The sequence below is a fragment of the Lycium ferocissimum genome, chromosome 10, assembly GCF_029784015.1.
Source record: "Lycium ferocissimum isolate CSIRO_LF1 chromosome 10, AGI_CSIRO_Lferr_CH_V1, whole genome shotgun sequence".
In the NCBI taxonomy this organism is placed as follows: domain Eukaryota; kingdom Viridiplantae; phylum Streptophyta; class Magnoliopsida; order Solanales; family Solanaceae; genus Lycium; species Lycium ferocissimum.
In genome coordinates, this window is record NC_081351.1 from 27,944,485 (window position 1) to 27,961,745 (window position 17,261).

At 37.4% G+C, this 17,261-nt stretch overlaps 2 protein-coding genes across 3 annotated transcripts; one reads left to right on the plus strand and one right to left on the minus strand.

Annotated features, from left to right (window-relative positions):
• Positions 1-2,900: 2,900 nt before the first annotated feature.
• Positions 2,901-11,733, plus strand: LOC132033162 (protein ACCUMULATION AND REPLICATION OF CHLOROPLASTS 6, chloroplastic). 2 transcript variants are annotated; one of them, XR_009408667.1, is made up of 8 exons: positions 2,901-3,209; positions 3,931-4,127; positions 5,346-5,570; positions 6,385-6,645; positions 6,732-7,695; positions 7,996-8,129; positions 9,643-10,030; positions 11,616-11,733. XR_009408667.1 is itself a non-coding variant. In XM_059423049.1 (7 exons), exons 1-7 carry the CDS (start codon positions 2,903-2,905, stop codon positions 9,934-9,936), a joined length of 2,382 nt encoding a protein of 793 aa, XP_059279032.1. In that variant the 5' UTR covers positions 2,901-2,902; the 3' UTR covers positions 9,937-10,048. The 2 variants fall into 2 exon arrangements, 1 of the variants encoding a protein (XP_059279032.1); XM_059423049.1 differs by lacking the exon at positions 11,616-11,733 and having other exon boundaries at positions 9,643-10,048.
• Positions 11,734-12,099: 366 nt separating this feature from the next.
• Positions 12,100-17,137, minus strand: LOC132033157 (kinesin-like protein KIN-7F). Its single transcript, XM_059423045.1, has 11 exons — positions 17,028-17,137; positions 16,813-16,926; positions 16,644-16,725; positions 16,495-16,562; positions 16,336-16,401; positions 16,126-16,250; positions 15,667-16,003; positions 15,199-15,282; positions 14,244-15,116; positions 13,397-13,713; positions 12,100-12,860 (listed from the first exon to the last, which is right to left on the minus strand). Exons 1-11 carry the CDS (start codon positions 17,079-17,081, stop codon positions 12,548-12,550), a joined length of 2,433 nt encoding a protein of 810 aa, XP_059279028.1. The 5' UTR covers positions 17,082-17,137; the 3' UTR covers positions 12,100-12,547.
• Positions 17,138-17,261: the final 124 nt, after the last annotated feature.

The window sequence follows — 17,261 nt, forward strand, 5'->3', positions numbered from 1 at the left end:
TATAGAGAACCTTTCTTGCAAAAACATGGTGTACGGTGAGATTTTAATTCCTGTATGTAAGGACTTTAAGTTGTCCTTTTTATTGTTGTACTTGCAGAATGTGAGATTGAAGTTGCCTTCATGTTTTGTCAATGGCGATATGTTCCATGCTATCTGGTTTTTTGTGTTTGTAAAACAGAAGTGGTCAGCTTAAACATTGCAAGTATCTTTTGGTTTTCTGAATATAATATTGAAGAGGAATTTCCTTACGAAGGTGAAAGAAAAATACTCAGATAAGGACTATTAATAATTCTTGTTTAACTCTTGCAGTGGTGCTTTTGATATGACACAGTTCGAGACATTAGTATTTTCAAAATAATGGAATCATTTTATAATGTCTGGTTAGATTAAAAAAAATCAAAGAAAATACTCTTCCATTGAAATTAAGTGACAGAAATGGCAACGACCTTCATTGACTGACGAATTTTTTTTCTTTTGCAACGATAACAAAAATTACTCCACATCCTTGTTTCAAGTCTCAGCGAATATTGGTACCATCATAGTACTCTGCGTTTCACAGTGTGTATATTTATTATATATGTCACTTACTCAAGGTAGAAGTCGTAAAGCATATTTTTTCATAAAACATTTTTCTCCTTGCCAGTCGCATCCAATATATCTCAGAATTTTAATTTAGTTATTGCAAACCTAATTAACCCTCCCAAAATAAACCATAGCAATAGTCACAATTATCCAGAATTAGGCAATACTTATATATGATGGCAAATTACTAGCTCGGTGCATACCTGATATGGGCTGACAGTATAAACTCTAATGCACAATTCTGGCCGAATTACACATATATCCCATCTGAGACTACTATTTAAGCCATACTCACGGTGCCTAAAATCTGCATGTCTATCTACTTTGGAATAATTTCACACTTGCGGTGTCTGAAATTCTATGTGACTGAAGTTTAGGCACATATTGCTGAAATTCAGTCATTTTTTCCTAAATTTTATGAGCCATGTATAACTTCAAATACTACACGTCTGAAATTGTTTGAAGTAGGTAAATGTGCAAGAAAATTAAAACTTAGGAACATGTTAAATAGTGATATCCAAAAAGGGTATACGTAATTTTTTTACATAAAGTCGTCGATAAATTCAGAGGTTGTTGATTTGGAGACTGGCCTCATTTGTTTGCACTTATTGGAGGTCTGAATCTGAATGGTTCAGACCTTAAGCCATTAAGTGCATTTGTTTGCATTAAGATCTAAGCACTTATTGGGTCTGAATATGTCTTAATCATTAAGATCTTGAACCAAGTCTTAATATCATTAAGACGTATTTTTGTATGGAATTTTTTTATCACCAGCTCCAACCCTAACCCCAACCCCAACCCTCCACCTCAAACCCCACCCCACCCACTTTTCACTCCAACCCCACCCATCCACCTCAACCCCTACCCCACCACCTACCCACCCTCCACTCTAACACCCCACTACCCCTACCCCACCACCAACCCCAGCCCCAATCCCACCCCACACCATCCAACCCCACTCCCTACCACCCACCCCTCACCCCAACCACCCACTCACTCCATCCCCACTCACCATCTAGTACGACTACAAAAACATCTCCACCATTACGAGTGAACATAAATGGTTTTTTTTTTTTGTTAAATAATTTTTTTTTAATCAAATTTGTATTTATTTTCTACTACTTAGTTACTTTTTAATTTGAATTGTATATTTATTATGTTTGAATAAATACACTATGCACGACCCATATGATCATTGAAAAACAAGATCCCATTTTTAATCATTCGGTGATTTTTCGTATGGTCGAAAAATATCTCTAGGTTCTGGGTTCAAACCCCCGCTCAATAAGAAAATAAAAAATTTCACAAGGTAAGCCTTTGTGAAAAGTCTGCCTTATAAGACAGAATTTGCCTTAACCTTAAGAGAACATCTTAATTCTACAAAGTTAGACCTTAGACTTTTGCCCGAATTGGATGTACGTCTTGCGAATTTTTTTTCTTAATTGGTGGGTTCGAACCTAGAACCTTAATCTTAACGAAAACAAATGAGGCCTTAGACCCATATGATCATTTAAATGATTTTTTTGCACGGATTGCCCTTCTATGGGGTGGTCTTTAAATTTTGCCACTCAAGATCCCATTTTTTGCACGGATTGTCCTTTGCTTGGAAAAGAAAGGGTTCGAACCCCGTCTTTAATTTTTAGTCCTAGGAGTGTGTCTTAGGATCCAAACATACAATCTTTAAGAAAAAGTAAAGGTCGAAAATATCTGGGTTACTTTTTAGTTAAACATAACTAAAAGTTCCTGAGGGGGGCATATAAAATTTAAACTTTGCCCCCGCTATTTTATTCATCCAAAAAGAAAATAAAAATTTTCTAACTTGTATTAGTCACTATTGTGAAAAGTTTGTCTTATAAGACAAAATTTGCCTTAACCTTAAGAGAGTGGTTTGCAATTTTTTTTTTTTAACTCTACTGGAATTCTACAAAAGTTAGACCTTGGACTTTTGCCCGAATAGGCCTAATTTTTCAACGAAACTCTGTCTTGTGAATTTTTTTTTTAATTGAGATGGACATTTGGAACATAATACTTTTCCATGTAACTTTGGTATATATTTTAAGCAAAGGACAAAAAATTAAAGACCGGCAATTTGAGGACAAAAATTAAAAAGCACCCCCGAATAAGGAGAATCGTGCAAATTGCCCATAAGTTCCAGCTCGCAAGCCCAACAAAAAATGCCTAGCCCAGATTAAAAGAATCAGCCCATACGCAGCCTTAAGACTTAAAAAGAGTAAGAACAAAAAATATCTGAAAGAGGTCTAAAAAACAATCAAATTATGAGCACATTTTGAAGTTTGTACTGGTCTACATCCCCTTAACAATGGAGGCAGCATTAACACACCTAAGCTTCGGCCTTTCAGCACCATTTCAACCACCCACTAAGAAGCCACCGCCTAGACTCAATGCCGTTAGCGGCGGAGCAACTAATTTCTCCGCCAGCAAATGGGCGGATCGTCTCCTCGCCGACTTCCAATTCCTTCCTTCCAATAATGACTCGCCCGATTTCCAAAATTCAACCTCCAGTACAACTACTATTCCTCCTCAACTCTCTCCTCCAGACCGTCACATTTCAATGCCGATAGACTTTTATAAAGTGCTTGGTGCTGAACCTCACTTCCTCGCTGACGGTAGCTATTCTTCCATTTAATTGCATTTGTTATTGCTACTGTTTACTAGAATAATTAGTTGTACGACAAGTTCTAATAGTTGATTTAGTAGCATATATTTAGGTTCTTAGTTTTAGTAAGAGTCTAATACTTTTGTTGTAGGAGGAATGTACTACTTTGTTTATGTGTCTATATAAAGGCCTATGATTTTGTATCTGTTACTGCTACAGTTTTCTAGAACGATTAGTTAGTATTTAGTTGTAGGAGAAGTCTAATACTAGTTGATGTAGTAGAATATATTCAGTTACTTTTAAGAATTGTGAAATTCGGAAAGAAGTAGTATTTGTTTTCAAGTTGAAAATGATATTTGGAATTTGGAGTTGTGTTTGGACGTAGAATACAAATTGGAGTTGTTTTTGAATTTTTGTGAGTGGTTTGGAGTGAAATTTGTGAAAAATTAGCTTTTTGGAGTTTTTTGAATTTGGAAAATTCCTGAAGTTGAATTCCAAAAAATCGTAACAATTCTATGTCCAAACAGTTTGCCGGAATATTTCGGAAAAAAGTGAAAACTATCCATTGCCAAAGGGGGCCTTAGTTTTAGTAAGAGTCTGATATTTTTTGCTGTAGGAGGAGTGTACTACTTTGTTTATGTGTTTATATAAAGGCGTATGATTAATGAAATTCACAAGAGACAATTTTTCATCATATTTTTTACCGTGCTATTTGCAAAAAATCATAACAGGTATCAGAAGATCCTACGATGCTAGAATTACAAAGCCGCCGCAGTACGGCTACAGTCAGGAGGCATTGATTGGGCGACGACAGATTCTTCAAGCTGCTTGTGAAACCCTCGCTGACTCTACCTCTCGTAGAGAGTACAATCAAGGCCTCGCTCAGCATGAGTTCGATACTATTCTAACTCCTGTCCCCTGGGATAAAGTATCATTTCCCCTTCAATTACTTACTCCCTCTGTTTCAATTTGTTTGAACCTATTTTCTTTTTAGTCCGTGCCAAAATGAATGACTTCTTTCCTAATTTGGAAACAAATTCACTTTATGAATGATTTACAGCCACACAAATTTTCAAGGCTTATTTTGAACCACAAGTTTCAAAAGTCTTCCCTCTTTCTTAAATGTCGTGTCCAGTCAAATGGGTTCATATAAATTGAAACGGAGGGAGTATTTGTTTTACTATTCACATTGTTAATTGAATAATCTTATAGCTAATTGAAAACCGCTATATGAGTTTGATTTGTGATGCTTTCATTTGTGGTTGACTTGGATCTAGGTTTGGTATTTAGTTTATTGTGTTAACATAGGCTCGCCAAGTAAGCCAGGTTAATTTTATAGATGCTTGCGTTTAAGTTATATACACTTTTTAAGTTATGTACATAGGTTATTCTTAGGTGCTTGGGTTTAATTATATACACCGACATTGTAAAGTCATTTTACACTATTAGTATAATTTAGCTAAAAATTGTAGCATGTTACTTATCTTATTTTCCAGATTACCAATTGCAGTAGCAGTAGATAAATTGTAAAAGTCTGCAGTTTTAAGTTATCTACAGTGAGAGTGCCCCAAGGCTTAGTTCAAGTGGCAAAGGTTGAGGGACTTGTGACTTAGGTCACAGATTCAAGCAATATGCATGTGAACTAAGCTTAGTATAATAGTGGAGAAGGGTAGAGGGACGGGCTCAGTATCCCTGAGTTTTGAAAGTTTGCGGTTGGTCTTACAGGTTGGACCCAAACAAATTTCTCGGTCATAAAATTATATACAGTGAGAGCAACATTGTCAATGCAGTTTAATCGGTTATAGCTTGTTGCTTACCTTATTTTCCAGATTACCAATCCGCACTTACTATAGGTAGAGATAATTGTTAACGTTTTTGTTTGAGTTATATAAGTGAAAGAAAAAGATTTTGGACAGTAGTGTAATTTAACCTGTTGTAGCTTGTTACTTACCTATTTTCCAAATTACCAATCTACACTTACTACTGGCAATTACTTGTTAACTAACTTGTACTGTAATAAAATTTGTACGTGGGTTGGTCATAAAGTTAAACACTACAAAAGTTTTATTGGGATGCAAATTCAGTTAAACACTACAAAAGTTTTATTGGGATGCAAAGAATTTAAAGAATGTTATGGCTTTTACAGATTCCTGGAGCATTGTGTGTTTTGCAAGAAGCTGGTGAGACTGAAGTAGTTCTTCAGGTTGGAGAAAGCTTGCTGAAAGAGAGGTTGCCGAAGTCATTCAAGCAAGATGTGGTCTTGGCTATGGCACTCGCATATGTTGATCATTCGCGAGATGCCATGGCACTTTCACCTCCTGATTTTGTTAAAGGTTGTGAACTGCTTGAAAGAGCGCTTAAACTGTTGCAGGTATAGTGACTTCTGATGATATGACTCAGTTAAAGTGAATGTCATGGTACATCTGAAATTCTATATAAAAGGGAACGCACATGGCAATAGCTGTTTTCTATAATTTATGCCCTATAGCGAAGAAATTTGTTTGAGGTTTGTACGGTTAGTGGTGGAGGAGGTTTCACTGTTGTACTGATTCCTCACTCTTCATTCTGATTTACCTAAAAATGAATCTAATGTTCTTCTTGGTATTCCATAGTCGTAGATTTGATTCATGGGCAAGCACTTAAGATTACGAGCCCGTTTGGATTTGCTGAAAAAAAGTGTCTTTTAAGCATAAGTGCTTAAAGTACTTTTAAGTGCTGAAAGTTATTTTATAAATAAGCAATTACGTGTTTGGATAAAAGTGCTTAAAGGATTTTTAGAAGTAAGGGTAATATTGGAATTAACAGAAAATATAAGGGATAAAAGGGTAAAGTTGTTGGTCAAACCAAAATGGCTTTTAAGCCAAAAAAAAAAAAAAAAAAAGTTGGGGTTGAGCAACTTCTTGATTTTGGCTTATTTTAAGCACTTTTTAACTTAATTTAAGCTGTTTTCTATTTTTGCCAAACACCCAAATAAATTAAAAATGGCTTATAAGCTGGTTTGACCAACTTATAAGCCAATCCAAACGGGCTCTAAATCTCTGTTTGTTTGTTTTGTAATTTTTGTCTGTGGGGTGTGTGTGTGTTTTTCTTTTCCTCTCGTCTGCTTTGATGCATGCCTTTTCTGGGGCGAATTGTAAGCTTACAGTGGAGCAAATAATGAGGAACTTTCTGCCTCAATTTTCCAGGAAGAAGGTGCAAGCAATCTTGCCCTTGATCTTCAATCCCAGATAGATGAGACATTAGAAGAGATAAATCCACGCTATGTACTTGAAATTCTAGCTTTTCCTCTTGGTGATGAATACCGAATGAAAAGAGCTGAGGGTCTTCAAGGTGTGCGCAATATTTTGTGGGCTGTTGGAGGAGGAGGAGCAGCTGCAATTTCTGGGGGGTTCACACGAGAAGATTTCATGAATGAGGCCTTCCTACGGATGACAGCTGCTGAGCAGGTTGGGTTAACTTTATTTCAAATATTTTGATTTCTTTGTAACTGTTCCCTTAACTCCTTTTCTTCATTTCCCTTTTTTATTGAAAGGTGGACCTCTTCGTCGCAACGCCAAGTAACATTCCTGCTGAAAGCTTTGAAGTTTATGGAGTGGCGCTTGCACTTGTTGCTCAAGCTTTTGTTGGAAAAAAACCTCATCTCATCCAAGATGCTGATAACCTTTTTCAGCAGCTTCAGCAGACCAAAGTAACAGCTTACGGCAGTTCTGTGTCTGTCTACACTGTTAGAGAAAACCGTGAAATAGACTTTGCTTTGGAGAGGGGCCTTTGTTCACTGCTCGTTGGAGAAGTCGATGAATGTCGCTCATGGTTGGGCCTAGACAGTGAGAACTCGCCCTATAGAGATCCATCTATTGTGACTTTTATTGCAGAACACTCGAAGGATGACAATGAAAATGATCTGCTCCCTGGACTATGTAAGCTTTTGGAGACCTGGTTGATGGAAGTGGTCTTTCCCAGATTTAGAGAGACAGAAGATATCACTTTCAGGCTCGGAGACTATTATGATGACCCTACTGTTTTAAGATATTTGGAAAGGCTGGAAGGTGGTGGTGCTTCACCTTTAGCTGCTGCTGCAGCTATTGCAAGGATTGGAGCTGAAGCTACAGCTGTGCTTGATAGTGTTAAGGCTAGTGCAATTCAGGCATTACAGAAAGTTTTTCCTGCTGGTGATGGGGAAGGCAGTGTAAGACGATATGGCGATAATGAGATGAACGGATTTGATATGGCTAAGCCATTTGAGGATCCTGGAGAGCTTCGCGATCAAAATAATTTCATCATGTCAGTTGAGGATCCTGGCAGAATCAGTTCTGAATATCAGGAGCAAGATTCGATAACCGACAAAATAAAAGATGCAAGTGTGAAAATTATGTGTGCTGGAGTGGCAGTCGGATTCTTGACTTTGGTTGGGTTGAAGCTTTCTTCCGTTAGACATGGGTCGTCAGTTCAACATAATGCTACTAATTCAGCCATTGCCTCGGATGTCATCAATGTGGGTACGACTCACTGATCCATTGGCCAAATATGACCCATGATGCCACTCTCCTTTTCTTTTCTCTCTGCTGCTTCAGTCAACAACGTGGACTGGAGGGAAAGGATCTTCTTTGTAATTTGTTACAAGTGATTGCTGTAAAGCTATATTATAAAAATAAAAATTATCTTCTTCTATTATCATGTTATTATTATAACTTCTTAATTGTGGACTTCTTTTAAATTGAGTAAGGGGGCTCAGTTCTGCTTTCTTCCTACAACCTTCGCTTTTTTCTGGATATCAAAATTTTCATCTCCAACTGCAGATGCCTCACTAGTTGAAAACCCTCTTGACGTTCCTAGAATGGATGCAAGGCTTGCAGAAAGTATAGTTAGGAAGTGGCAGAATATCAAATCCCAGTCGCTTGGAACTGATCACTGTCTCAACAAATTGTCAGAGGTATGAATATGTAATGCCTATTCTTTTTATAGTGTTGACTTACATTTCACTAGTATGACATGAAAGGACACTAAGACCTGAAAGCCTTGAGAACCACTTGACAGTAGCCACACTCCATTAGATACCGCTCACTGAAAAACGTAGTTCGCCACTCCTGCCTTAATCAAACTTTACCATCTTTCTTTCCATCTGTCTTAGGCTTTTCCTGAAATCCCAATCAACTTTAGCCAATAAGCTGAACAGATTCGTTCTCAGCAAGGAGGACTCCAGCAATCTATGACATTATCTATACAAGTTGCGACTGCTAACTGACACATGCACCAACTATAGCATCGCACGAGAGATGGGGGAGTCTGCAAACTAGAGGATAACATGTATAGGAACACACAATTAGTACAATTCTAAATATACCCATAGGTCACCCCAAACTTATATTTGTGAATAATATTATGGGACATATAAAAAACCATCCAAAATGAAGAGTAGGAAAAACCTTCAGAAGATCAATTACTAAATGAGAGAACAAGTACAACACAAATGTCTATATTTAGTATTGCGGCCTCCTCGTAAAATGTCTGTTAAAAGGACTGAATTTTCTCTTCAGAAAAACTCTAATAGGAAGTAGTAACGCCTTTTGCTGTGCAAAAGAATTATGAGTCTCCAAATGTTAGAAGAAATTGAGATACTACTTGGCATGCCAAACTATAACTCGTCTTTTCTCTCTTTCGAGAAAAAAAAGAAGAGAAATGATGAGTTATGGTTTGGCACGCCAAGTAGTATGTGCATCTGATTGAGTTTGTTCTGAACTCCATTTGGTCATAATCTGGCTCAAGAATCTTCTCTTATAGATCTCCTTGTTTTAGACTTTTATCACTGGGATGCGCAGTCTACAAATTGGCGTCAATGATCAGTGGTTCCTACCTCTACCACTAACCTCTATGGGTGGAACATAGATATGTTCGTTTTTCGTTGAAGCAACATATAGTTTAGAATTGGGGTTGGTCATTATCAAAAAAGATCTGCAATTGTTGTGCTTACAGTTTAGTACTGGACTAGATAACCAGAATTATTCTAAGTTTTGTTCATGTCGAAACTATATTGCCACTGAAATCAAATCGAAGCATTTTGAAATATCTAATGCACCAAAATTAAGGACATAATTCTGAATGGACTGTACTTCCTGCCAAAGGAAGGGATGGGATTGTGTGTTAGCTGCTCTACTTCAGTTTCCATACAATGTTATGATATTATCTTTTTAACAAATACCATAAGCACAACTATTTGTAAGAGCCAAATGATTTCTGGTAGAATTTAGCTGTTCCACAGGAGTTATTTGCAGTGCAAGTGAAAGTTTTCTTAGTAGACAAATAATTGTTTAGTGGCTCCATGAGGAACTACGCAGCATCTTTTTTGTTGTTTACTGTTGTCCAAACGCAGTTTATCCACCTCTGGCTCTTTGCAATTTCTCGTGTCATCTTTGCATTTTGCCTGACAATATTTTTCAAAATGCCAGGTTTTGGATGGTCAGATGCTGAAGATTTGGACAGACCGTGCAACAGAAATTGCCCAGCATGGTTGGTTTTGGGAGTACAAGCTTTTAAACCTTGCCATTGATAGTGTGACTGTTTCAGCTGATGGCCGACGTGCTACTGTGGAAGCTACTCTTGAGGAATCAGCAAGTTTAACTGATGTAGCCCATCCGGAGCACAATGACTCATACAGTACTACATATACAACTAGGTACGACATGTCCTGGGCAAACTCCGGTTGGAAAATTGTGGAAGGAGCCGTTCTTAAATCACGATAATGGATGTATATGTTGACAAAAGTTTCGTGTAAAGTGCACCTTTTTTGTTTATTTTGCTTTACTGTCAAAGTTGGGTAAATGGTTAGTTTTGGCTAATGTAATGCAATTTTTTGCGCGGAGTGCCCTTCTTTTGGGGTGGTCTTTAAATTTTGCCCCTCATATTTGTGGTCTTTAAATTATGCCCCTCATATTCTTTGGTCTTTAATTTTTGCCCTTCGCGCAGGTTCTGAGTTCGAACCCTCGCTCAAGCAAAAATTAAAAAAAAAAATCGCAAGACAAGGGTTGAATCGCGTGTATGGGACCCGCATACTTTTGTTAAGGAATTACAAATTTTATGCCGAACCGGCATACTCATACCTTATGGGCGGACTTGGCATAAGTATGCGGGTCCGCATAACTTTGATAATTTCTTCACAAAGTTATGCTAAGTGGGGGCATACCTTTTAATGGGCAAACTTTCTTCATCACAACACTTGCACATAACACAAATTGGTTCTACACTCAAGCCCCATTGTATGATCCTATTAGCAGTCAGCAGTCTTCCATGTAAGCACAATCACATTGTGAAATATATTTTGGTCGAGAGTGGCATGTTGAAACACCATAAATTTTCGGTTGACTCTTTCTCAGATTACCTAATAATTGCAAGAATTTAGTTCGAATCAAGCTTTTTCCAGGTTGAGAAGAAGTATGCACTTGTTCCAGGATTCTCCAAGAACCAATAATTTGTCTAACCATCCAATATGTCCGCAAGCAATCGTTAAATTGGTCAAATCCTACTCTTTGACATAGTAGGCATGGATCCACTTTATCCATAAACTTTTATCTTGGGACCAGATAACTTTTGAAGGAATTATCAAAGTTATGCCGGATCCAAGATACTTACGCCAAGTCCGCCCATAAGGCATAAGTATGCCGGTCCAGCATAACTTTGATAATTCCTTCACAAAGTTATGCGGTGGGGGCATACTTTAATGGGCAAACTTTCTTCATCACAACACTTGCACATAACACAAATTGGTTCTACACTCAAGCCCCATTGTATGATCCTATTAGCAGTCGTAGTCTTCCATGTAAGCACAATCACATTGTGAAATATATTTTGGTCGAGTGGCATGTTGAAACACCATAAATTTTCGTTGACTCTTTCGGGATTACCTAATAATTGCAAGAATTTAGTTCGAATCAAGCTTTTTCCAGGTTGAGAAGAAGTATGCACTTGCTCCGGGATTCTCCAAGAACCAATAATTTGTCTAACCATCCAATATGTCCGCCAAGCACCGTTAAATTGGTCAAATCCTACTCTTTGTCATAGTAGGCATGGATCCACTTTATCCATAAACTTTTATGCCGACCGCATAACTTTGTGAAGGAATTATCAAAGTTATGCTGGATCAGATACTTATGCCAAGTCGCCCACAAGGCATAAGTATGCCGGTCCGCATAACTTTGGTAATTCCTTAACAAAAGTATGCCGGTCCCAGATAGCGAAATTTAAACTCGTCTTGCGAATTTTTTTTTAAAATTTTGCCTACGCGTGGGTTCGAACCGAAACCTATGGGTGTTAGCGAAGAAAGGCAAATTTTAAAGATTTCAAATATGAGGGGCAAAATTTAAAGACCACCCCAAAAGAAGGGCAATTCTGCGAATTGCCCAATGTAATGTACCTTGTTTGGGTCAATGTAATGTACCTTGTTTGGGTCATAGAGTTTCCAAGTGTAGTCACAAAAATGACCAATATTTGTCTTGAGTTGAATGCTATACTGAAACCCAAGGGGTTGCCAGATTAGTGGTGAAGTATAAGTTCCTATTTTGTCCGCTTTTCTGAGAAGCCGAAGTGTAGAACGTTTTTTCTTAAATCACGGAGTTAGCATAAGCTCCTATTCACGGGGCTTAAGCCTCACAAATTTTTACTGTTTAATATTTTTATTTTTAAATATAAAGAAACAACACTATAATGGACTAAAATATTAAAATTCATGGAGAGATGCTGACGTTCAAAAGAAAAGGTACCAAAAGGTTGATTAAAACTAGGCATTATATGCGACGTAATAAAAACTAGGCATTATATATGACATAATATTTTACTTCACTAGATTTTTAGTTATTGAACCACACATTTTATAAGTAATATCAAATATGTTAGTCAGTTAAAATTATAATACGCTGAGGAGTACGGAAAATCAAACAAATAAGGGAGAAAAGGAAAAGAAGGTTATGTGGGTTTATATTCCAACCAGAACAAAAAAACTGCAGATATGATGCCTTTTGAAGACAATTTTCCTATGCGGTCCCAATGATTTTGAGTATCTTATTTTACATACATATAAGCTGTAATATATCTTCCACTTATATCTATATAATACAAGGATGACTGTCTGAACTTGAGATCTCGAGGTTGTGGATTGAATTTACATAATGTACATTGATAAAACTCGTGCAACGAGTAGGAGAGGTGCATTAAGTGTAAGTATGGGACACCTTTTGTGTATATTTAGATACTAGGGGGAGGTTAAACTTCTAACATTTACATGAATTAGGGGAGTCAATTCATTTTGAAGCTACTACAATGCCTCAAATAATCCTTAACAATCTTTTGCTTTAGATCACATTAGGCTTTTCTTGGTTTCCAGCTGAAAGACCTGAGATTTTTTGGCCCTGGTGAGAAGTTGAGTTCAAACATCTCTTTTGGGACTTCGTTTTGTGCTTCGAATCCAACTAATTTTGAGATGAGTGCTGCACTTTCCTTAATGTGATCCATGTCTTTGGTATCTTTCCATAACTTATGGCAAAGTTGGAGTCTTCTCCTTTTAGTTTTTAGACCGATGCCCCATTTCTCGTATAAGTTGTCTCTCTCCTTTGAGGAAAACTTCTTAAGAAGCAGCTTGCTCAGCATCTCCTTCTCGCGATTCAGAGCACTTAAACTGTTCAAAGGGATAAGAGTACTTTTGCATCAATTTTCATCACTTTCATATAGAGGAAATTTACATGGTTGCAATATATTAAAGGGAAAACGTCCAGATCAACCCTTCTACTACACGAAATATCTTAACTTTACTCTCCGTTATAGTTTTGGATCATTCACATCCTTTCCGTTAGCAAATTGTCTCGTATTTGCCCTTGACTATACAAAGCGTGGACTGGGTGGACTCCACGTGTCAAAATACTTAGGAAAAAGGTCCAAATTTACCCCTCTACTTTTACACTCCACGTTGGAGCTCTGTTATCATCAAAGGCAAATACGAGACAAACTGCTAAGGAAAGATATGAATGATCCCAAGTATAAAAGAGAGTAAAATTAAGATATTTCGGGTAGTAGAAGACAATGACCCTTTTCCCTATATTAAATGAGTAATTATGCTGTCTCATTGCTTGTGAAAGTGGGACAGGAACTCAAGACATTGCAGCCCATGCAAGAAATCTCCAAAAGCTGCAGGAAATAAAAAGGTATAACGAGTACCTTGCTGCTTGTGAGAAAATTTGACCGTCTTTCACCACTTTAGCTCCTAGAGAGAATGCATTCTTCAGGTAGGAAAGCCTTCTAAGCTCCACCTCCATGTAAACTGAGTCGGTTGGATCCCCTTTGAAGAGTAGGAAAAAATATGTTCTGTGAACCAGGGGCACATTGCATGCATCCCATAGTTCTATTATCTCTTGCCTTTGTTTTTCAAATTCTGTTGACTGTCTGGAAGGAGATAGCTCTAATTCATTTTCTGAATTCAAGGAATCACCAATAAAGTTACCCAAATCCTTGGAACTTGGCTCATTATCCTGGACCTAGCAAGAGACAATTAGTTCTTTAATAAGTGAAGAATGCAAGTTGATGTTGAAAGAATTAACCCGACCTGAACAGTTCGCAGACGACTTGGACCATCTTAAACTTATTCTACTCCCTCCGTCTCAAATTATTTGTCGTGTTTCTCTTTTCCCCTTAAGAAAAAAATACTTAGGAGGTTTTTAACTCTTTTAGCCTTATTTATGTCTTAAGATATAATCTCTCTTCATTAAATATTTACTCATTTATGTGCCATCTTAAGGTGTTTGTAGTCTTCAAGAACAATTACAGCTAAAGGTAAAATAGGGAAAAAATAATTAACTTATCTTGAACTTTTAAAATGGAAAATAATTTGAGACAACTATTTTTAGAAATCACGACAAATAATTTGAGATGGAGGGAGTGATTAATTATGATCTCTTTACAAACTTATCAAAGTATGTATTGATCGGGTATTAATTTAAGAATGTTTTGCGTTAAGGAGGATGTACAATTCTAGGTATTAATCTCAAGCAGCAAGTTAGATACTTACCGAATTATCCCCTGATTTCTTCTCAGGCACGGTTTTGGCAACCTCACCCTCAGCAGGAATTTTTTCGCTATCTTCACCTGACTTCTTGATTTCCTCAGCACAAATCTTCTCACTATCTTCACCTGACATTTTGAGTTTCACTTCGATCGTAAAACAATGATTGCTGGGTTCTTTTGTTAACACCTTAACACTATTAGCAGAAAGCTCCGGCTGAGAAGGCTTCTCCTCAAGATCAATCTTTTTAATAGATAACTCAGGCTTCTCCTCAAGATCAATCTTTTTAATAGATAACTCTTCCTCAGATTCACTTGATATGTCCCCATTTCCCTTTGCTACTTCAGACTCTTTCAGTACTGGCACGTTAATCATTATTGCTTCACTGCTTCTGCTCCTCCTTGGTAAGTTATTTGAGTCAGAAGAAGAATCTGAGTCGGAAGAAGAAGATTGTTCATTGCTAGTCTGCTTTGGTTCTTCATCATTATGATCGATGTCAACGAAACCTGACTCCTGATCTCCCTTTCGAGGTGATGAATTTTTGTCAGAGCTTGTACTCTTCGTGTTAGAATCCACTTCAACGCATTGAACTTCCTTGCAGTTATCTTCTAAATTCTGAACAGTTCTTTGAGCAATGTTTTCCCATCCCTTACATGGATCTGGTCCGAAATACTTCTCGATAAACAGCCTTGGGGAGGTGTCATCACAGAGATACTGATCTTCTGGAGGTTCAGGAATCTGTTCACCTAGCTTGTTAGAATTAAGGCCTTCGGATATTCCATCAGGACGAAAAGGATATATACATTCTGATACTTCTGATGGTGCATAGTCATCCAGCCATTGGGCTTTATCAGGAGATGAAACACTACTCAGTTCAGTCTACAGGAGAGAGAATAGATTAAGATCTCTGATATATTATGAGTTGAATAGTTTATGAGCTCTTTCGAGACCAACTACATACCCATGAACCTGAACTTGCCAAATTGTGAACACGAGATTGAGCAAGATCACGCTGCTCGGTTAACTCCCTTATTTCTCTGCTCATCTGTATCATCATACAAAAAGGGACTAGGTTATGGATGTTTTGTCTTGAACGAAAGCCACTATACTTAGTTCGAAGTTCAAGCAATTGAATATCTATATATATATATATATATGATACAGTGAATTTCAATTGGCATCCATGACAAATACTAAAGTCCTGCGCCTAACTGTATGATTTGAGATCATCAATGCCTCAATCACGCAAACCAAAAGAGAAATCATCATTGAGATGTAAAGTTTTGGAACAATATCTTGCCGTGTCTTACAGGCATGATGGAGAAGCCGTAAGAGATAAAAATTAGGTTGAAGAACAATGCATGAAAAAGATATTGTAGGATCTTCCCAGAATATTAGATATTTGTGAAGGTTAAGTCACAGTTGCTACCTTTTCTATAAGAGCTTCCTTTTCTTTCAGTGCCTCTGCAGATCCACCTGCGGCAGCAAGTGCCGATAAATTCCTTAGCTCAGCCTCCAGCCTAGCTAGTTCTTTTCGTAATTGTTTCACTAGTGCCTTCTCTGACATTACCACATTAACTTTTGCATTGGTAATGACATTCTTGGCACATGTTGCAAACAATAGAGTGTTCCTCGATTGCTCAACATGGCTATGTGCGGGACTCATGGTGCAAATGATGGCTGTTCTGGCATTGCCTCCCAAGGAATTCTGTAGTATGCGTGTCAGCTTCGAGTCTCTGAAAGGAACATGTCCATTTCCTTTTTTGCTGATGAAAGTATAAAAATATATTAATGAACAAGGTTTATCGAAATAGCCTTTTAGCGTTCTATAGAAGAAGCCAAATCAAACATAAAGTTGAAGCTCAGCAAACTGTAGTTATGTGGCAACCTTAATTTGCGAATAACAGTTCCAAGGGTCAGCAAACTGCGATTAATGTGGCTGCCTTCTTTCAGTCTGACATTTGCAGATAAGGTTTGAGAAGCACGCTCACTTCCCGCAAGATCAACAAAATTCTGCAGGAAAGAAAACAAAATACTTTCTATCACTTATTTTAATGATTCTTCCAAGTGATGCCCGTGAAGAGGTAATTTTCCTCACCACTGCAGCTGTCAGAGTGCTTGAATTGTGAATGCCAACAATTTTCTTAGCGGTACTTTCAACTGTCTGCAAAATGGATCATTTATTGGTCAAGTCAAGAAAATGATATATTTCCTTTATATTATGATGCATAAGCAACCTTGTAACAAAAGCACTGACCAAACGCAGAATCTGGTGAGATCTTGAGCTCACTTCGTTGAGAGCAGTTTCTCCTATTTTCCTTTGAGCTGCAAAAATAGTAACAATTGAAGTTATATCATATGTTATCTTTCAGGAACACTACAAATATAGCAGTCTCAGCCTTTTACCTTCACATACTGAGAGCAGTTCCTTTAGATGGTTCCAGTCCTTCAATGTTACCTCCGTAAGTTTTTCAACTACAGTCCCTCTCTGTGAAAGAAAAAGAGTACAATTACTTGCATAAAATATCGTCGGTGAATAATACAAAACTTGATCATGCTTAAAACATATATTCACCTCTGGATCATCGAGGAGTCTAAGTGGAGTATCTTCCAGTGTTAGAAGGTCTCTAACAACTTCATTGTATATCTCCATGGCAGAGAATTTAAGTGTAAATTCTCGGTCATCATTCTAAAAAAATTAAAAAGAAAAAGGCACCTTAAGCATTAGACACTCTTGAGTTCCATACAAAATTTACGAATTACATAGGAGAATAGGAAAGTGTCACACACCCCGGTTATATGATCATATATATCTGCTAATGTGTATTCGGTGATTCCAGACATAGTATACGTTTTTCCACTACTTGTCTGCCCATATGCGAAAATACTTGCTGCAAAGGCAGTTCACCAATTATACTGTAACATCATTACTTAGAGCAGAAAATAGACCGGGACTTAAAATTTAAAAACCCAAAAACTGAAAGAGCAACCCCGGCGGCTTCCTCAAAACCTGCCTTGTGGAGC

Excerpts from the sequence above, each read along its gene's own strand:
- LOC132033157 (XM_059423045.1), bottom strand. The coding sequence starts at position 17,081 with ATGTCTGGAATCACCGAATACACATTAGCAGATATATATGATCATATA. Across the intron at positions 15,117-15,198 it reads TGGCAAGTTCAGGTTCATGG|ACTGAACTGAGTAGTGTTTC; the intron begins GTATGTAGTTGG and ends TCTCTCCTGTAG. Across the intron at positions 12,861-13,396 it reads ATTTTCTCACAAGCAGCAAG|TTTAAGTGCTCTGAATCGCG; the intron begins GTACTCGTTATA and ends CCCTTTGAACAG.
- LOC132033162 (XM_059423049.1), top strand. The coding sequence starts at position 2,903 with ATGGAGGCAGCATTAACACACCTAAGCTTCGGCCTTTCAGCACCATTT. Across the intron at positions 6,646-6,731 it reads GGATGACAGCTGCTGAGCAG|GTGGACCTCTTCGTCGCAAC; the intron begins GTTGGGTTAACT and ends TTTTATTGAAAG. Across the intron at positions 7,696-7,995 it reads CTCGGATGTCATCAATGTGG|ATGCCTCACTAGTTGAAAAC; the intron begins GTACGACTCACT and ends CTCCAACTGCAG.